The sequence below is a fragment of the Loxodonta africana genome, chromosome 22 (genome assembly GCF_030014295.1).
Source record: "Loxodonta africana isolate mLoxAfr1 chromosome 22, mLoxAfr1.hap2, whole genome shotgun sequence".
In the NCBI taxonomy this organism is placed as follows: Eukaryota; Metazoa; Chordata; class Mammalia; order Proboscidea; family Elephantidae; genus Loxodonta; species Loxodonta africana.
In genome coordinates this window covers 20,867,241-20,886,875 of record NC_087363.1, presented here as the reverse complement: position 1 = coordinate 20,886,875, position 19,635 = coordinate 20,867,241, and the positions used below count along the sequence as shown (strand labels likewise).

The 19,635-nt window shown below is 55.1% G+C and overlaps 1 protein-coding gene across 8 annotated transcripts in view; it reads right to left on the bottom strand.

Moving 5' to 3' along the window:
• POC1A (POC1 centriolar protein A) overlaps positions 1 to 19,635 on the bottom strand; it is a 95,587-nt gene that overhangs the window by 40,323 nt on the left and 35,629 nt on the right. For 7 of the 8 annotated variants that reach the window (XM_064274440.1, XM_064274441.1, XM_064274444.1 and 4 more), the window contains 3 exons: positions 13,986 to 14,119; positions 3,214 to 3,282; positions 64 to 162 (listed from right to left, as the gene is read on the bottom strand). In XM_064274440.1, the coding sequence (XP_064130510.1) occupies positions 64 to 162; positions 3,214 to 3,282; positions 13,986 to 14,119 (302 nt within the window). The remainder of the gene's footprint in view (positions 1 to 63; positions 163 to 3,213; positions 3,283 to 13,985; positions 14,120 to 19,635) is intronic. The other variant, XM_064274443.1, reaches the window with a different exon arrangement.

Here is a 19,635-nt window from a genome sequence, read left to right as displayed (position 1 = left end):
CTGAGCCCACAGCTGTTCACCAGCCTCCAAAGTCACAGGGTTCAGGACGCTCCTGCCACTTACCAGATTCCCAGCAGAACTGGCCAGCGTGGCTGGGGGCCTCTGTACTTTTACAGCTTCACCATAATCAGCAATATCAAAGTTACTCTTCCAAACCATTACCTGCCAAGACCAAGAAGCACACAGAATCAGAAGGAGAAAAGGCCCTCGCCAGTCTACTCCACCTACAAAATGGCCCAGGGGCCACCCCCAAAGTCTGGGCCAGTGACGGGAGAGCGGCCCCACCTGAGACCCTGACTGCAGGACCCACCCCACCTCCACGACCCCATGGCTTCTTTGACAGGCCTCAAGAGGATCTACACGTGCCACCAAGATGGAGTCATTGCCTTTGCACTTGCTGGTCCCTGTGCCCAGGGTACTCAGAGCCCCAAGCTTCACACTTCTGTCTCCCCCTCAGGCCCAGGTCTCCACCTCAATTCCACCTTCTCAGAAAAGCCTCCCTGACCACCCTATTAACTTTTATCATAGCCCCTCTTTATTTCCTTCACAGCCTCAAAGTTGGTAGCTCTTAATCCATTTCTTCCTTTTCCTGATTTAACATTTGTCTCCCCTACTACTCGAAGCTCCTGAAGGTAGTGGCTTGCCCTCTTACACTGTGAGAAGTGGTTAAGACAGGCTCCAGGCCAGACCACTGGGGTGAAGAGCCTGGCTCCATCCCCTACTCTGTGACCCTAGGCAAGTGACTCGACCTCTCTGTGCCTCAGTTCCCTTGTCTCTGAAAAGGAGATCGTCCTAGTTCCTACCTCATAGGGTTGCTGTGAGGCTCACAGAGGGTGGCTTGACACAGATGCCGGTGCCCAGGGAGTACTCAGTAACATAAGCCATGACCACAAAGGCTAACCTCAGCCACACAAAGTACCTCCCCCATGAACATCTTTCTTTAAACAGGATCATGTCCCGAGACTCCTCTAACAAAAGCCCCGAGAGGGACACATCTTCCTGGGAAGCAACGAGTTACCCCGCTGGAGGGCTATTGGCAACACGACACTGTGTTCTTCTAGGGTTGTATCCAAGATGGCCAACACGAGCCTTTTAAAACAGGAATTGTGGAGCTTGGTCAGAGGTCCATAGAAACCCACCACATCTGCACAAGATGAGACCTCAGCGTACCCAGGCAGGCACTCCCCGTCGGGACATGTCCAGGAGCTGGTTTCTTTGGGAGGCTCCTCAGCACTCCAAGAGCAGCCCGCTGTTCACTGCGCCCCGAATGATGGGCACTGAGGTCCCTCATTCTTTACCATTGCAAACAGCATCAACACACACCTTATTTCTAGGGTCCCTGTGTGACATGCAAATCTAAGTGCTGAATAAATGCCTGGGAGTGGAAGGCTTTCTAGCATGTGTGAACAAAAAGGCTCTCAGAGCAGATTTTAAAATAGCAGCCACGGAGCTGCCTGAAGAGGGGCCAGGGTGGGCAGAAGCTTACATTCCACCAGGCTGCCTCTTGTGCTACGTGAATTTCTTCTGCCATGACTTCATCTGCTGTGTGCATTTACTGTACTAGTTTCCCCAGACTTCTAAGCAATGAGCCGAAGGTCTCCCCTTTGCCCTCCTCCTCCCCTGGCTAGCTAGCGTAGGAGCTGGTGCTCATGTAGAAAGACACCGCATCTCTACCCAGGCTGTACTCAAAAGGCCTCAGATCCCCCTTTGCCTTGCTGTTGTTAGGTGCAGTCGCGTTGGTTCCAACTCATGGTGAACTCATGTACAACAGAATGAAACACTGCCTGGTCCTGAGTCATCCTCACAATCATTGCTATGTTTGAGCCCATTGTTGCAGCCACTGTGTCAATCCAACTCGTTGTGGGCTTTCCTCTTTTTCATTGACCCTCTACTCCACCAAGCATGATGTCCGTCTCTAAGGACTGGTCCATCCTGTAACATGTCCAAAAGTACGTAAGACAAAGTCTCGCCATCCTTGTTTCCAAGGAGAATTCTGGCTGTACTTCTTCCAAGGCTGATTTGTTTGTTCTTCTGGCAGTCCTTTCAATATTCTTCACCAATATCATCATTCAAATGCACCAATTCTTCGGTCTTCCTTATTCACTGTTCAGCTTTCACATGCACGTGAGGCAACTAAAAACACCATGACTTGGGTCAGACACACCTTAGTCCTCAAAGTGACATCTTTGCTTTTTACCACTTTAAAGAGGTCTTTTGCAGCAGATTTGCCCAGTGCAATTGAACCCAAAGTAAATCTGAGGCTGGAGCTGGGTTCACTATAAAGCCAGCGGGATGTTCCCGAGCTGAGGAGTCAGAGCTATGAGGCCCAGTACACTGGGAAGAACATTCTCGGTGACTCACCAGGTTGACAGAGGCTCTGAGCAGCCACCCCTCCACCTGCCTCAAGACAGCACAGTTCTCTGGATGAGCAGCACTGGATGGGCACTCTGGAGAGATTTCCAAGAAGCCTCTGGTCTAGGCTCTGGGCTAGACCCCAGGGGCAGGATGCTCAGCCCAGGAGATGGTTCCTTGGTGCTCAGCAGTCTGGACAGAAGGTACCAGGGCACAAAGAATGATTGGGGGCTGGAGGGGAGAACGTGGCCTCTGCCCCTCAGCCAGTGCACAACTGTTGGCGAGCAGACGGAGGCAGATGATGGGGCAGAGGCTCCCAGGTCAGGGGCACAACTCTGGAGTTAGAGGGGCCCCGTTGCCTGACCAGCTTTGCCACCTGCTGAGACTCAGCTTCCTCATTTACAGAATGGGGTGATGAGGGTGCCTGCCCATAAAGCTGCCACGAGGACTGAAGGAGGTAATGCATGGGAAGCTCTCACCACATGGGCCACATTATCAGGCCCGCAGTAAGTACTAATCAGTATTATTTAATCGTTCATTTATAACCAGGAAAAAAGGAAGTTACAAAAAAAACTTTTAACTTATTCATGGCAATGATAGCCCCAGATTCCTAACTCACGTGGTTTGGGTAATGAGGGGTTTGAGATGCTGTCCTGGGGTCACTGCCTGCAGGAGACCCAATCTGGGGAGGTGAGGGCCCTGGGTCTGAGTGCCCCACCCCAAGCTTCATCAGGGCTTTCCAGGCTGTGGAAAACCACCTAAGGCCAAAGCTGGTAAAATCCAGCCTGTCCCCAAGATGGCCTCTGAATCAGCTTATCTTATCAGGATCAGTTAAAATTCCTTGGACCATTCTTTACTTACTTGTTCATCAGAACCTCCAGAAGCAAAATACTCCCCTGTTCTGGAAAAGGCAACAGTGGTGGCTGGTCCCTGTCAGAACACGCAAAAAAGAACAAACACCAAAGGTCACTCTAAATTCTCAATGACTAGAAGAACACTAGAAGCTCCTGAATGAAAGTACCAGCCCACAGCCCTCTGCAGCCTCTGGCCAAGGAGCCTGCGTGTTGGCAAGGCCAAGTTCTAGGGCTGAGATCTCTGTCTCCAAGCCCAGCTAGCAAAGGCCAGGCCCTGAGGCCTGGGGTCACGGGTGGGCACTATTCCCACTTCCCCAGTGAGGAACTGGAGGTCAAAGAGGGCACTGGTTTGCCCCAGGCCACAGCACTGGGACCAGGACTCGGGTCCCTCTGACCCTGGGCCATGCCCCTGCTACACCACCCTGCTGCTGAGCAGAGAACTGGAGAGCCCCAAGGAGGAGCCAATGGCTCAGAGAGAGGCAGGGCAAAGTCAGGGAGCACAGGTGCCATGGAAACCAGAACCAGGGCAGGGAAGGAGACCTGCACAAGGGAGTGACATGACGTGTCCCTCTGACGTGTGCGTCACCTTCCTCATGTTAGGGCCCTGGGAGATGATCCTATTCTGGTTTCCCAGGGGCTGAAGGTCTGTACGACCATCTGAAAGGATGCCAGGCCCGCTCCAGGCCGTGCTCAGCGCTCGGCGCTGTGAGGGGCAGTGAGCACAGCCAGGCATGGGGCTCCTTCCCCATGCCTGAAATCCATGCCACCATCGGCAAAAACACTACCAACTATCTCTTCCGCCCACTCAGGCTTTTATTGTGGCCAGTCCCTAGCATTCCCCAAGCAAACCAGATAGGAGGTTTGTCCCTAGGTAAAGCAGCACAGCCGCTGTCACAAGGCCACCACGGTTTCTCCAACACAGGGAGTCCCGGGCCCCAGTGGCCTATGAGAGGTGCCCCCAGCAAGGGGGCCGAGGCTGAACCGTGAATGAAAGCAACACTGGGAAGCACCTTTTACCAATTCCAGAAAATATCAGACCAGTTTGGGGCTAGAGAAGGGACCCTGAGGAAGGTTCAGAGGTCCCAAAAGAGATGAGAGCTGTTGCTTGGGCTCAGGCACACTGGGCAGGAGGGGACGTGCCCCCTACACTTCCAGAAACCACCCATTGCTCCCCCTCTGAGAGGTAACCATAATAGAGGTGATGAAGTACAAGTAAGTACAACACCAGCTACCACTGGGTGCTCGGGCCGGCTCAGAGCACCTTACCTGCATTAACCCACTTCGTCCTCAGAGGACGGTTCGTGCATTTACCCTCCCCAAGAGTGACATGTCCAAGTGCGGGGAGCATGGCCTGAGAAGACACGAAGACAAAGCTCCCAGCATGTGCCTCTCACCTGCCTTCTCTACACAGGGAGTCACAGGGAAGCTGAGGGTGTGCCCCAGCAGCCCAGGAATCCGATGCTGCCATTAAGCAGGATAAGATAGATAGGAACAACACCCAGTAACATCGTTGAGTGCAAAATGCCAGGTGCAAGACATCACGGGCCGTGTGACCCTGCTTGTTGAACACTGGCCTGAGTGTGGACGGGGCAGGCTGTATGTCACTCGGTACCCTTCCTGCAGCAGTCAACAAAGGGTTAACAGGACTTATTAAGGCAAGGGATGAAACGTCAGGAAACTTCTACTTGATTCTCTACAATCTGTAATTTTCCACACTTTGAAAAAACTTTTTTTAACAATGACTATATGGTGTTGCTACATTAATATAAAAAGAAACCACAAAACTATTTTCATTTTGAGGAAAAGCAAAGAGGGAAGAAAGAAAAGGGACGGAAACCAGTATGCGGAGCGCCAATAAAGATGGGCTCTCTGCCTGCCCAGAGCTCGCTGAATAATGGCAGGTTTCCAGGAAGCCACAGCAAGTAAGTGACCAAACAAATACCCATGGGTTGCTCTCCTTTCCCGTCATCACTCAACCACCTGATGCCAAGTTGGGAACAAGATGCTAGAGGTAGAGCCACGGCAGCAGTGGAACCACTGAAGAATGAGGCCGCCAGGAGTCAGGGCCAGAGAGCCGGTGCTGGGAGCCCTTCAGGCAAGAGGGGCTGCAGCCCAAGGCCCAGGAAACTCCAGGATGGAGGGAGCAACATGCACCGTGTGGGGAATCTGGAGATGCGAGGCCTCCGCCCTTCCCAACACCCCTGTTCACCACTAAGGGGCCTGGCACCCTGTCCTTCTGCATTCCTAGAAAGAGCGGCCTTCCACACCAGCCCCTGCACTTCTAGGGTACACGCAAGAAGAGGCCAGCCAGCCCTGGGCTTCGCTGAGGGGTAGAGCTCATGTGGCCTAGAATGTAGACGTGACTCTCCACTCCAACGTGCTTCACACTCCCTGATAATCACGGTCCCAACCCCTCAGCTTGGCCTTTGAGGTCCCAGACAGCCTAGTCCCCTACCGCCCTTCCTGTCCCCCTTACCAACATGCTGGCCACACTGGACTGCTCACTGCTCCCCAAATGCTGTAAGCTAGAAACATTCTCCTCCTTCTCTGTTCTGTAGCTCCCTGTGCCGAGCTCTTAATTCGGTCCTTTCAATCTTTCTCAGCTCTAAACAAGTTTATTTAAAGCTACAATCTTGCCTCTGATTACCACCTTAATAGACCCCACAAGTTCCTAATATGCAATATTTTCACGGTCATTAACGTCCCAATTTTTTGTAATTTCCACTGTGACGTCCCCCTTAACCCACTCATTATCTAGGAGACCATTTCCAAACCCTGGGGGCTTGAGGGAGTCTCTATCACTAACAGTGACCAGATCGATACACACGCTTTGAGGCGGTTCTAGCCTCATGGCGGCTTATTCCTTTCATGTCATTCATCATTCTTGATGCATCCAGGGCACCAGCTCAGGGCAGGGACGTTGCCAAGTTGGTTCTTCCCACAGGTGAGTCCTAGGTGCTTGGCAGTGACTCCTGGCTGACTCTGAGCAACAGCTCTGCAATCCCGCTCCCTGGCTGGGCTTTCAGCAGTGTGGATTCCATCAGCTCTCGGTGGTTGGTGCTCTCCTGCCAGAGGCCCTGGACGCCATCTCCTCCAGGCCAGGTCCACAGCAGGGACGCCCCACAGGGCTGTGCTCCCCAGCTTGGACAGCTCAGAGTCTTCTGTGAGATGCTCCTGCCTCATTAATCCTGAGCCCTGAATGCAGCCCAGCCTCACCTGTCCTCCTAACCAGCCACACTTGCCCCTCGAGTTTGGCTAGACCCACACCTAGTCATTCCAGTGCACGCTGTCTCTCCCTGACCACCCTCCATCCCAAGGGACCCACAATGTCCGCTTTCTTCACTCACACAAGCTCTGTAAGAGCAACACAAATGAGCCCAGGGTGATTCGATCCCACCAACTACTGGCTACACTCACTCTGCTGCCCCCAGCACTTTTCTAGATCTCTCTGCTCTCCTCACCCTCTCCCCGCAATGCACTGAACTCCTGCACTACTGAATTCTGCCCACTGTTCCCCACAACAGCCACACTGAAAAAGGCCCAGCCAGGCGCCCCCACCCTACTGCCCCTCACAAGGGTTCTAAAACGTTCTTTTGTTGGCTGTCATGTGCACGGTCTGCCAGTGAACAAACAGGGCTGTCACACCACATAATCCCTGAGTCGGGGTAACGAGGAGTAGACACGATTGATGCTGTGACAAGCAGACATGGAGACCCAGGAGGCCGGAGGTCGTGGCATGCACGCTCTGATCTCTGACCCCAGGTTCAGGCAGAGAAAACCCAGCCCAGCCCGCTGGGCTGCTCTTTCCTCAGGTCCCTACCGAGGAGGCTCCTGTGCTCCTCCTGCACTTGACTACTGAGGTCTGCGGTGTGCCCAGCACAGTGACCTAGGGGCTGGGGTTTTGTCCGAGTGGTGGCCCACAGGACCATCACAGCCCAGTGGACAAAGAAGCAGCCTCTGGGCAGGAGCTGCTGCCCAAGAACACCCAAGCTCTCTCCCAACCTTGGCTGAAGACACTCACTTCGGCCCTCAACCCTGCGCTGCTGACGGGGACGGAGGGACAGGCTGACTTCCTGGTTCCTCAGGGTGAACTGAAAGAGCTACCCCACCCCCTTCATGCCCTCTCATCTCTCCCAGGAGATGCCTAGCCATCCAAGCTAGACACGAGGTGCCTGAGCATCGAAGTAAGCCTCCAAAATGACAAGAGCCGCAGAGTGCTCGACAAACAGGGACGAGAGGTACATTTTCAGAGTGTCTTTCTACCCGGAGTGCCTCTTCTCCCAAAGGGCAGCCTGCACGCCCCTGCCCCTCTGTGCAACTCCCATCCTCTTCCTCAAGGGGAGCCCCCTTTGTTGCTACTTCCCCGCCTCAGCCAGCATGGCCTCGGTGCTCAGTAAACACCTGGGGGTTCTGCCCTCTGAGCCCGTGATTTCTCACCAAGCTTCAGAGCATGGTCCCTCACACATGGCTCAGGTGCAGCCTCCAGGTCTTTAGCAATGGCTGCCGACCACACTGTGGGCCATGTGCCCAACCATCCCTGTGCCACTCACTCTGTGGCGACACGCTCACCAACTGCGCAGCCATAAACACCAGACTTAACTCCCCACCCACATTCCACCCACCAAACTCTCCCAAATAGCTCAAGGGGGCTTAAACTACAGGCGCGTGGCTCGAGAATATGTTTCAGAAAATACAGAAAATAAATCTGTATTTCTAGTACACTGCCCCCACGCGTGCCACAGAGACTGTGAGGACCTCGCTCCAGGCACGAGGCTCTGAACGACAGCTGCAGTCGGTGGGAAAGCCCTTCCCTCTCCCAGCTGGTCTCCCTTCTGTAAAATGAGGGGCGAGGCAGGAAGAAGAGGCTCCTCGGCAGCACCGACATCCCAAAGTCTGTTCAACCCACAAGAAGCAGGGACTCCCCTTCGTCCTGCTTGTCACGGCGCCACCGATCCAGAGCCTCAGAAGGGTACTTGTACCTCCAGTTGCTCCGAGCCAGCCCCGGGGCTGTCACCTGAGCTTCCTGATCCCTGGCCTGTACTCCAGCAGCTGTTCCCCAGAGAAAATGACTGGTGACCAGGGCTAATACAGGGGCACTACAGACAGGCCCAGAGACCAAGGCGCCAGCCACGGCACAGCCACAAACCGTGACAATGACCCTCGAGCCAGTGGTAGGGGGCAGCTGATGGGACAAGCGTGTCTGGGTCAGGGGAGTCACCTCAGCCCCCCCACCAGGAGGAGAGATGTCAGGAACTGCACGATGAAAGGAAAGCCAAAGCAAGAGAGTATTCTGGGGGAGAAGAGATCAACTCTGAACAAAATTAAAAGCCACACAACTCCCCAAGAGACTCCATGGGTGGGTGACAGGAGAGGAAACGGGCATTCTCCCATTAACGGGGCAGCTAAGTCACCATGGACAGCCCCACCGCGGACTCATTTTCGTAATGAACACTGACTGTCCATCACCCACTCGGTGGCAGGGCCGCGCCCGAAAAAGAAACTCCTAATGGTCTTATAAAGAGTTCCCACGAAAACAGCATCAGATCACTTTCCAAGAGCTGTGAGGACCTACTGTGTGCCAGTCTGGTACTGAGCAATTTAAACATGTCATCTCTTACTAAGAGGCAGATACAGAGATGTCAATCTCAGAGATGAAGAAAGAGGCTCGGCAAAGCCAAAATCCTGCCAATGTCACCCAGTAAGAGGCAAGGCTGGGAATGGTCTGACCTCACTGCCCACATCACTCCTTCCCAGTCGGCTGCCTCCCTGAGGTCAGGATGATTCCACTGCACAAGATGGGGGCTCCCATGGGTTTTCAAAGCCAGAAACAGGCAGGTACAAGCTGTTTGTTCCTGGGAACACCGGGGTGTTTCTGTAGAAGGCTGGGCATCACCACCCACCAGATGCACAACCAAACGTACCTTGGCACTCAACCTCAGTCAAAGAAGGTGCTGGCAAGGTGCCTGGGGCAGGCTCTTCACCAGCCCCGGTGTTCCCAGGCGAGAAGGCTGAGGAGGGGGGCCCTGCTCCATATCCAGGGAGGCAGCATCTCCCTGACCTGACCATTCTCTACCCAGGACAGGCAGACTCAGGCTAGAGGTGGAAGGGCACCCCACCTCTCGGCCCCAACAGGCTCCTCTACCCGTCCTGCCCCTGGTAAAGGAAAAGTGTGCTGTACCTGAAGCCACCCCGACCTCCTGCCAGTGCTGAGCTCACTCACCATCAGAGCAGCAGGGCAGCTGATGGTCCAGGACCCATGGAGGTCAGCCAGCAAGGGCTCCAGCTCTCTGTTCACTACCCAAATCACTCAGCCACACTCGCCCTGTGGAAGCTTCTAAAGAGTGCCATGTGCCCCAGCTGCAGCCACAGAGCTCTATTCCTGGCTACAGCACACATGGTGTCGAGGTCCCAGCCTGCGGGAGCAGGAGACCCTCTCAGCCCCAGCCGCATCCCTCAATAGCCTTTTGTAATTTAAGAGTCCCGGAGCCAGGGTAGCAGGAGAGTAGCGTCAGAATTTTTTAGATGACTTCAGGGAACTTGTAAACGATGCTCAGTTCAGGCACACAAAACAAACCTGTCTAAAGACCCCTGAAGTAGGCTGATGGAAAGTGTGGCCAATCGCAACGCCAGAGAATCACCAAGCTGCCACAGGGTCAGACCCCTGGGCTGATGAGCTGCCCTCCCACCCCTAAGGCCAGCACATAGGTCCAGCCCAGGAGACCCAGGGCCACGGTGGACGATCCTGTCCTTAGCCTGCTAGCACACAGTAGTTCCTTGGTCCTGGTGCCTCCATGCCCGTAGGAGACAACAAAAGGAACGTCAGGAAAATGTCAAGCCTCAGCACAGACAAGAGAGTGGCAGCCAACAGCATGCCTCCGTTGACCCTTCTGTCTCCACCTCTCCTACCCATGCCCCCCAGGGGAGGGCCCGGGTGTATGTGCAACAAGTGGGCTCTCTTGGGCCACCCTTGCAGTAGGGCATGGAGGTGTAGTGCCAGCGCCCAGAGCCCCTCATTTCAAGTCAAGGCCAGCCTCGCCTCAGCAGCAGTTCCCTGTGGCTGGCTTCTCTGCTGGCCTCTGCCCCGCAACCTGCTTCTCACAGAGTGGAAATGGAAGTACGAGGTAGCTGCTGCTCCATTGGCAGAAAAACTCAGCGGCCCTCCCTCCCGTCTGGGAATTCCCACAAGCAGGTCCTCCAAGTCCAAGCCAAAGTTTCACAGGTTACCTCCTGCTGGGGCATGCAGAACACAGCGGCCACAAGGCCGGGTGGCATCCACACAGACCGGCGATCTAAAAACAGGAGTGAGATCATAACTCAACTTTTAAAAGCCATATGTGCAAACAAGTGAGCATGGTGGAAATGGCAAAGATTTGAGTACTTGTCCCAACTGTTGGCCTAAGCCATGTGAGACTTCTGTAAGTCTAGACCTCTCTCTGACCCTCAGTTTCCCTGTCTGGACTCAAAAATACCTTCAAATTTTCCCTTTCTATCTATGAGACAATCCTTTGACACCCAGGACCCACTCTGAAGCCCTGCAGCTGCCCAACCACAGGATTCAGGAAGTGGCTGGTAGCAGATACGCTCTATCAGGCACTTGGTCACCAGGCCCGCGTTACATCGCGACCTACCGGAGCAGAATGCCAAGTCACCAAACAGCCAAGCTGTGCATCTCCCTGGACTCTGTGAGTGGGGAGTCCATGAGCACTACCCACCCACTACCAGGTGTAGGAGCCACCAGTGCACAGCACTAATGCAGAGCCAGGCACAGCTCTAGCCCACTGTCAGCCTCACTTCCAGTCGGACCCTCCCCCAGGGCTCAACAGAAGGTGACATGTACCCCCAAAGGGTCAACGGGGCCTCAAAGAGCTTCCCAGAGATGAGCCAACCAGCCAACAGCATCTTTCACAAACCCTCATGAGTCCTGGACGTCCTCAAACATGCTGGGTCATATGTGGCTCCACCTTCAGGGATTTCTCTCTCCCCTCAGGGCTGAGTGAGCAGCCCCTACTCTTGGTCATGGACCTCCACAAGCACTAAGCATTCAGCCCAGCTGGCGGGCTCTTTATTTTAACCAACTGACCAAATTCAGGCCGCTCTCCCGTACTACCCATCCTTAGGAAGCCAATATCGGGTGACTGAATTTCCCTAAGCCCAGGGGCAGAGCCAGGCCAGACAAAGGAGCCACAGCAAATCCTGGCAAACCTCAGTGCCAGGGTTGCCAGGTTGGGGCCACAGGGAGTGAGCTGGGCTTTATTTGGGGTAAATAAGGCTTTCAGCCAGCCCTACTTCACACACACTCACGCATTCGCACCAGCTCCAAGACCAGACTCTTCAATCATGATGACGCTTCCACATCAGTGGTAAGCCCCCAAGAGAAAATGCTCTCAGTGTAGCGACCCAGCTCTGCAGAGGAGCAAGGAAAAGTGGGTCAGGTCTGCCTACGTCGGGCACCTCTCCACTGGGGCCAGCTGTGGGAACCAACACGGAGCTGTCCACCAGTCGTGGGTGCACAGCAGTCTCCCCATGGGTCTCGAAGAGAGGATGAGGAGAATGAGGAAGCAATCACTGTTCTCTGGAAAGAGACAAGGGATTATGGTGAGCACAGGGATGGAGTACAGTCAGAGCAGCCCTGGCTGGGCTCCCTCCTTCCTGAATCAGTCAGCAGAACCCTCAGCAAGCTGGTGTAGGGCGGCATCACCTGCAGGCCCAGGGGCTCCCACATCTGGCACCTGCAGTACCCTGCAGTGGAGCAGGGTGTCACAGGTATCCCAAAAGTAAGAGCCCCTAAAACCTGTGGCAAACCACTGCAGTGTCTGTATTCAACAATAACTTTGGAGGTAGGGGCAGAAAAAAATGTGAGCCTCGAACACCGGCTCCCATTCTCCTCTGAGCTGCACCCTATGGGACAGATGAGGGTCAGCCTCTTCGCCACATCCCCCAAGCACCTTGTAAGGCTCAACCTGCCTCTGCCATTCTCTTCTCTCACCTCATACTCTCCCTTCGGCTCTGTCCACCTCCCCAGGGAGTCGCCTACTCCCTAGGCTGGGAACCCCACCCAGTACCCAGCACAATGGGGCGAGGAGTGAAGAGGGATGGACAAACAGATGGCAAGACCAACAGAGATGAACTTTTTTCTGCTTTCTTCTGGGTACTGTGAGCTCAGTACCCTGAAGAAACAACCCAGCATTTCCACAGCCACTTCCCAGTCTCTACACCCTACAATGCCAGCTATCCCCCTGCTGTGTTTCCACGCTTCCAGGCTCAACAGCAGACAAGCAACCGTGCAAGAAGATGCCCCGGGACCTCCATTTCGCTCCTCAGGGAGCACAATGTCAACGCGTTGTCCTTTGTGTGCTCCCTTAGAGAGCACATCCGAGTGGGCACAGGGCCAGAGGGAGGCGGCTGGTTAGAGAGCCCTCACAAGAAGAGAAAAATTGCCAGGGGATCACTGATGTGCATCTGTTTGCACCTTGTTTTTGTGTATTGCTTTTTTTCTTTGGAGAGGAGTGTGGAGAGGTAGCAAGGTGCACATGGTTTTCAAAAGCCCTCCTGGTAATAAGATCCAAGACTAGTTGAACGCGAGTCTAAATAATCACCCTGCCAAGGAGTTAACACGGGTACCTCCCCAGCAAGGGGGATTACATGCTTGTGACAAGACCAGCTGTCCCTCCAGCCCAGCCGTACCTTGTGTCTGGCTGTGCCGGCCTACCCAGTGTAAACAGCCCACTAGCCCTGCACACCACACGGGTCTCTGACAGGGAAGACCGGGGTCATCACAAACCTGAGGGCAGCAAGTGGCCTCCAGGCCCTACGGCAGCAAGGGGAAGGAAGGCCCTGGCCCCCAGCCATGGCCAAATGGCCCCCATGTGCCCTATCTCGGATGGCAGGGGATCCACAACAACAGCTCAGAGAGCCCTAGGATGGGCTCCCCACATCCGGCCACCTCACCCAGGATCCATGAACACACCTGGCCTCACTAGCCCTCAAGGGCCTGTCCTCCACCTCTATCCTGCCTGCCTCCTGCTTAGCAGGAGACGGCTCAGCCACACTTCCTGAGGGAGTGTGTGTGAGAGGCCTGAGCTCAGGCCAGTGGCTAGGGAGAGCCCCAAGCAGCCCAGCTCAGATCCCCAGGAGCCCACGCAGCCTGGCCACAACCCATTCAGAGAGTCCAGGGCCCCAGATACTTTGGTGACGGCTGCTGAGAAATAAAGCTTTTGCTCCCTTGATTCAATTCTAGGAATTCTCCAAACAAAAAATACACAAGAGATTCCACTCCTTCACACCAGCCTCTGCCAAACACTTGTCATTGTCTTTGTCTCCAAAGGCATCGATGTCTAATTCTCGCAGAACCCTCAGGGGACCCCAGTGGCGACTTGGGACATGGATTTCAGGGTTCAACTCAACTGCAGGGCCATGGGATTTCTGAGGCCATTAGTGGACAGATCCATTTAAACTTCCCTGGGAGGAAGTTTGCTAACCATGCCCAGATGCTCCCTCCCATCTCTCCCACTATAACTCCTGTACTTCCTTCTAAGGGGCACCAGTACCAGGCCCCACGCTTCTACCCGAGGTCACGGGAAAAGGCCTCTGTCCCTCCTCCCTGCAGGTCTTATGGGTGGCAAACCCGTTTCCACATCTCACACCAATGCCTAGGCTGTGAGGGCACCACAGCAGCTGTCCCCAGTGGGCTCCAAGGGAAGGCCACCTGAGGTGCACAGGCCTCAAGAAGGCACCTCCGCCTCGCTCCATGCTGTTTAGCACCAGTCCAATGCCCCTCACCTGGTGCCCATGGAGCGTGTAGAGCAGCCGGCCCTCCATCAGGTCCAGGATCTTCAGGGTTGAGTCGCTGGAGGCCGTGATCAGGTAGTTTCCCGAGGGGTGGAAGGAGAGGGCGTTCACCGCTGCGCTGTGCACTAGGGGGAAGGACATCTGTCAGGTGCCGTCCCGATGCCCAGGGAGCATGGCCGGAGCCTGCGGATGGGCAATCAGGGCCAAGAGAGGCTCAGGGCCTGGCTGTGACGAGGCTGGGCCAGGGTGGCCTTTGCTCAGAGGAACTGGGAGAGCCCCACAAGGATTTCCTGGGAGAGCAGCATGATTGGAGAGAACAGAAGATTCCTCCAGAGCCGAGGGCAGGCAGCCAGGGACGGAGGGCAGGCAGAGGCACGTGGCGCAAGGCTAGAGAAAGTAAAGATTCCTCTATCCTCTCCCACTACAGCGAGCAGTCAAACTAGAGCAGAAAGAGTGCTCAAAGCTAGCATTTAATCTGTCTTATATACTGTTACTTTAGGAAAACCAAGTGTAACATAAATACTAGTTGCTATCAATCAATTCCAACTCATAATCAACCCCATGTGTGTCAGAGTAGAACTGTGCTCCTCAGGGTTTTCAATGGCTGATTTCTCAGAAGCAGATCCCCAGGCCTTTCTTCTGCAGCACCTATGGGTGTACTAAAACCATCAACCTTCATTTAGCAGCCAATTGCTTAACCGTTTAACTCTAAAGGTTGCTGTTAGGTGCCACTGAGTCAATTCCAACCCAAAGCAACCATACAGAACAGGGTAGAACTTCCCCATAGGGTTCACTAGACTGTGATCTTTACTGAAGCAGGTCGCCAGATCTCTTCTCCTGCAGAACGGCTAGTGGGTTCAAATCACCAATCTTTTAGTTAGTAACCCAGTGCTTAACCACTGTACCAACAAACCCGTTGCCACTGAGTCGATTCCGACTCACAGCAACCCTGTAGGGCAGAGTACAACTGCCCCATAGGATTTTTTTTCTTTAATCTTAAAAGAAGCAGACTGCCAAGTCTTTCTCCTGCGGAGCTGCTGGGTGGGCTTGAACCGCCAACCTTTAGGTTAGAAGCCAACTACTTAATCACTGAGCTACCAAAACCCACTGCCATCGAGTTGATTCTAACTCACAGCGACCCCATATGGTTTCCAAGGCTATAAATCTCTACCACAGCAGACCGCTACATCTTTCTCCTGGGGAGCAGCCGGTGGCTTCGAACCTCCGACCATTTTACTTAAGATCGCTTTAGCCACTGCACCACCAGAGCTCCTTTTCCTTTTTTCTCTCTGCCTCTGCCTCCACCTCCGCCTCTACTGCCGCCACTCGTGCCTCAGGCTACCGCCACCACCCCCTCTGGCCTGCGAGCTCTCCTCCTGCATCTGGCACCAACCACTACCGCCACCACTGCTGCCATCGCGCTGCGTCTCCACGCTGTGCGTCACCACCCCTGGCTCCGCCCCCACTGAGCTACAAAATAAAACAAAAAAAAACCCCGTTGCCATTGATTCCAACTGATAGAAACCCTATAGGACAGAGTAGAACTGCCCCGTAGGGTTTCCAAGGAGCGGATAGTGGATACGAACTAACGACCTTTAGATTAGCAGCCTGAACTCTCAACCACTGTGCCACCAGGGCTCCTTAAAGGTAACATACCCATTGCCGTCGGGTTAATTTCGACTCGGGCGGTCCACATGAGGATAAAGTAACTCCACAGCCAATACAAGGGCCGTTGGCATCTCAGCAGCTGCAGAGGGAGGCCCCGGGGCCTCCACACCCATTACCACAGGTGTGACCCCGCCATGTCACAGGTGCCATAAACATAAAGGCGAATGCTAAAACCGCCCCTCGTCCTGGCACCATGAGCTGCAGGAACTGCTGCAAAACTGGGAACCACGTCGGCCACGGACAGTCCTCAGGAGAGCCCACAGCTGATGCACCATGCTGGGGGCTGTGGATGCATGTTCCCGAGCACACCTGGGCCTTACCTAACGCAATATTTATATCTGAATGCCCTCAAGAGTCAGCAACTCCAGGAGGCCGCCTGGAGAGGGGCTGACAGGTCTAGGCAGCCAGCTCCTGGGGGCTGAGTACAGAGGCCCCCAGTCCCATGCTCATACTGCACTTGAGCCACAGAGGGGGCAGGACCCAACAGCCACCAGCGTTTACCAAGCTGGGGGCATGCCAAGCAGGGGAAAAAAGCCACAGCCGACCAAAGACCAAACAGACGCCACAGACAGAAGCAGAAAGACTATTAGAAATGCATAGAGTGGCCATCCCTCCTCACGAGTGGACGTGCAAACACGTGTGCACAAGCAGAGAGGGATCCGGAGGGAAGCCCTAGACAGAGAGCAGGGGTGGCCTCTGGGGAGGACAGGCACGGGGCACTGCTAATTTTTACTGTGCCTGTTTCCAAAATACTTAATAAAATACGGTAAAAACCATGAGTACAGTCACATACGATTACACAACTGAGTGAGTCATTAGAAGAGAACCCTCACCCCCTAAGAGCGTGTTGCGCTTGGGGAGGCAGGAGCACGGTTGGCCCACCTGGCCTTGCAGCCTCTGGTGAGCCGGCCGGTGCCCGAGGAGGAGACGCCTGTCAGGGGCAGGCCCTCGCCACAGAGGGTTCAGCCTACTTGACCCGGGGTGGCTTTTTGGGATGCACAGCTGGCATCACCAGTGACACAGCGGCTTCGAGTCTCCAGAGGGCTCTGGATTCATACAATGAGGGTGCTCTGATGCCAGGGGTAAGGGACACCCAAGATATCCCTCTTTCCAAATGCATGTCAGTGCCCATTTTAGGAATGGGGAGGAAATAGCCAGCGAGCCACTACTTCAGGTGAGACAGGGCACTGCCTCCAGATGAACCCTTTCCAGCTGAAAACTCCAAGGAAAGGGTCAGGCTGTGTGGGCTACTCAGCTGCCTAAAAACGCTCCAAGACCCTATATGGGGTGGGGTGAGGGCCCAGGGGTGCATTAAGGGCAAGAGTTCTGACTCCGGCTTCTGGAGAGGGCCAGGCCAAGCCCTGTGGACAGCCAGCCAAGGAGACAGCCTCTCCCAGGAAGCCGGGGCACAGAAATGGCAGGAGTCATCACAGTGTAAGGAAGTGGCACAGGATGTGGACACAGTGCCAGACTTGGAGGCCCTGGGCTAGTGACCAGGTTCACAGCTTTCCAGCTGTGTGACTATGGGCAAGTCTCACACGCTGCCCACCTGTTAGGGAGGAGGAGCCCTGCCTGGCTGACTGCTAGCCTGTCACCGGACAATGGGCTGGCCTGTGCCGGTGCAGCACAGAGCACGATGTGGTTCCGGGGAGAGGGCTGCAGCTCAGATGTCTGAACAGTCTTAACATGGGCTTGGAGCATACGGAGCCTCGCCCACCCCCATGGGGATTGGATCTCCCAGGGTTCCACCAGCACCTCCAGCTCCTGGAAGAGCTGGGAGATCAGAACTGCTCCCCCCAGTGAGAGGCCAGAGCCCAGAAACTCCTTGTCTGAGAGCAAATGACACCAAAAAGCCCCCAGCAGGCATTGACTCCAACAACTCCAACCTGGGACAGGACGGGCCCTCCATGGAGTGTGACCATGGCTGCGGGACACAGGCAGACAGAGGCTTGTAGCCACACACCGCAGTATCGCTAGCTAAAAAACCTCTCAGAAGAGCCCATCAGCCTCACATGCCTAAAGCCCACTCAGGAAGTTCCCGGTGCACATTCAGGGTCACTAGGGGTGACACGGATGTCACCGTGTCCTTAAAATCTCTCCTGGGTTTCCTAGGGATCAGGGACAGCAAACAGCTCAGGTGTCACTGCCAGAGGGCTGGGGGCCCTTCTTGGGAAACCGGCTTCTAAACAGACCCCACTGCATTTGCAGGGTGGGACAGCTGTTGCTGATCGGGCCGGGGGTGCCTCCAGGGAGAGGGTTTCAGCCACAGAGCTCTCCAGAAGAGCCCCTAGACCTGATCGACCCAGCCAGGTACCTCCATCAGCAAATGAGTTCAGCTCACCCAGGCTCTCGTTGAGCCCTCGAGGTGAGCCGAGAGGCTATGGATCCGTTTGCTGTCAGGCAGGGCTGCGGGGGGGACCAGCTGTGTTTACAGGGTATTCTAAGCCCCTCTAAGCCTCTGGTCTAGACTAGAACAAGACGCTGCAGCTCAATGAGTGGCTCCATCTGTCACAGGAGGAAAGGACAGCAGCAAAGCAGGCTGAACCCTCACAGCAGAGCCGACAGCCACATGTACCTGGGGCTCACTGAGGACAAGGCCCTGGTGCTTACTCACCCAACCATGACCTCCAGGGCATTGCCAGCCATCGAGCGCCTGCTCCTGTGAGAGCCCGAGGGACCTCTCCCCAGCACCCACCACTCTCCTTGACTGCTCTGCCTCACACTACCCTCCTGACCACCAGTTTTATGAGATCCCACTTTCCTTCATTCCCTCAGCTCTGTCCCTCCCAGCCCTCCACCGCTGGGAGATGGGGCCCATACCCCTCACTCTGGCTGCTTTGTGGACCTTTTCCTTCCGCGACCCCTCAATTTCAGGGGGCCAGGCTGTGGCCTCCGTCCTTCTCTTGTCCCAGAGTCAGCATTTGCCTCTACCTAATCTCCAATTCATGCCCCCAGCCTGACCCCTCCCCCACTCTCATGTCCAGCCCTCACTTGGACATCAGGCATGGACAGCCAGCACAGTCACCCAGGCACATTGGCCCCCTGCCCCAGCCAATGATCTGAGCTGCCGTCCTCTCAGACGCCCCTCATCCCTTTGCTCCTCAAGTGATGGCAACAGTCCCAGCACTGCCTTCCAGCCATGTCCTTGGACTTCAGGCCAAAGCAAGGCATTCAAGGCCCTCCCCCATGGGTACCAGCTGCTACACCCTGCTCACACCAGGGCCCCAATCCATCAGATAGGCCTGGACCCTTCCAGGGTCACCAGAGATCCTTTCTCCCAAAGCCACAACAACCAAGACTCATGTGGAACGAACCACATGCCCAGCACTGTATTAGGATCCTCATGTGGATTCTGCCGTCAGTTCCACGCAAACCTCGTGAGCAAGGCACTATCATCATGCCTTTTACAGATAAAGAACACAGCAGCCTGTGCTCCTTCCCTTCCCACCTCTCCCTGTCCAAGCCCCCGCCCCAGCTCACACTCAGAGGCTGGCGTGCCCACCCCGCACTCCTCCGCACCTGCCCACCTGCCCCAACTCCCAGCCCTTAAGTCAGGCCTGGTCCAGAACAGGAGAAGAAAGGCCTCTAAGCCTGCAGGAGGGAAGGGAGAGGCACAGCCTCCACGTGGATGCTGCCCTGTCAGAAGCCTTTCTTTGAAACGAATAGCCTCAGTGACAAACCCCAGGGCCAAATATTTCAGAAAGAATTGGTTCTTGTGGCTGGCTCCTGCCACCTGGTGGTAGTATTGGGTACTGCAAACCTTGACCAAGCGGGCTACCCTCCCCAGGAGACCAGAGTCCTGGACACCAGGGCTGTGACTCTCAGCATCATCAGTGCCATCATTGTCACTAACACTGTACCTGGTTCCTGTTCTGTGCAAGCACTCTAAGGTCTTGATGTGGACCATTCAATAATCCTCCCAACACCACCTGTGAGACAGGTCCTATCACTGTCTAGGGAGCCTAGAGGAGTC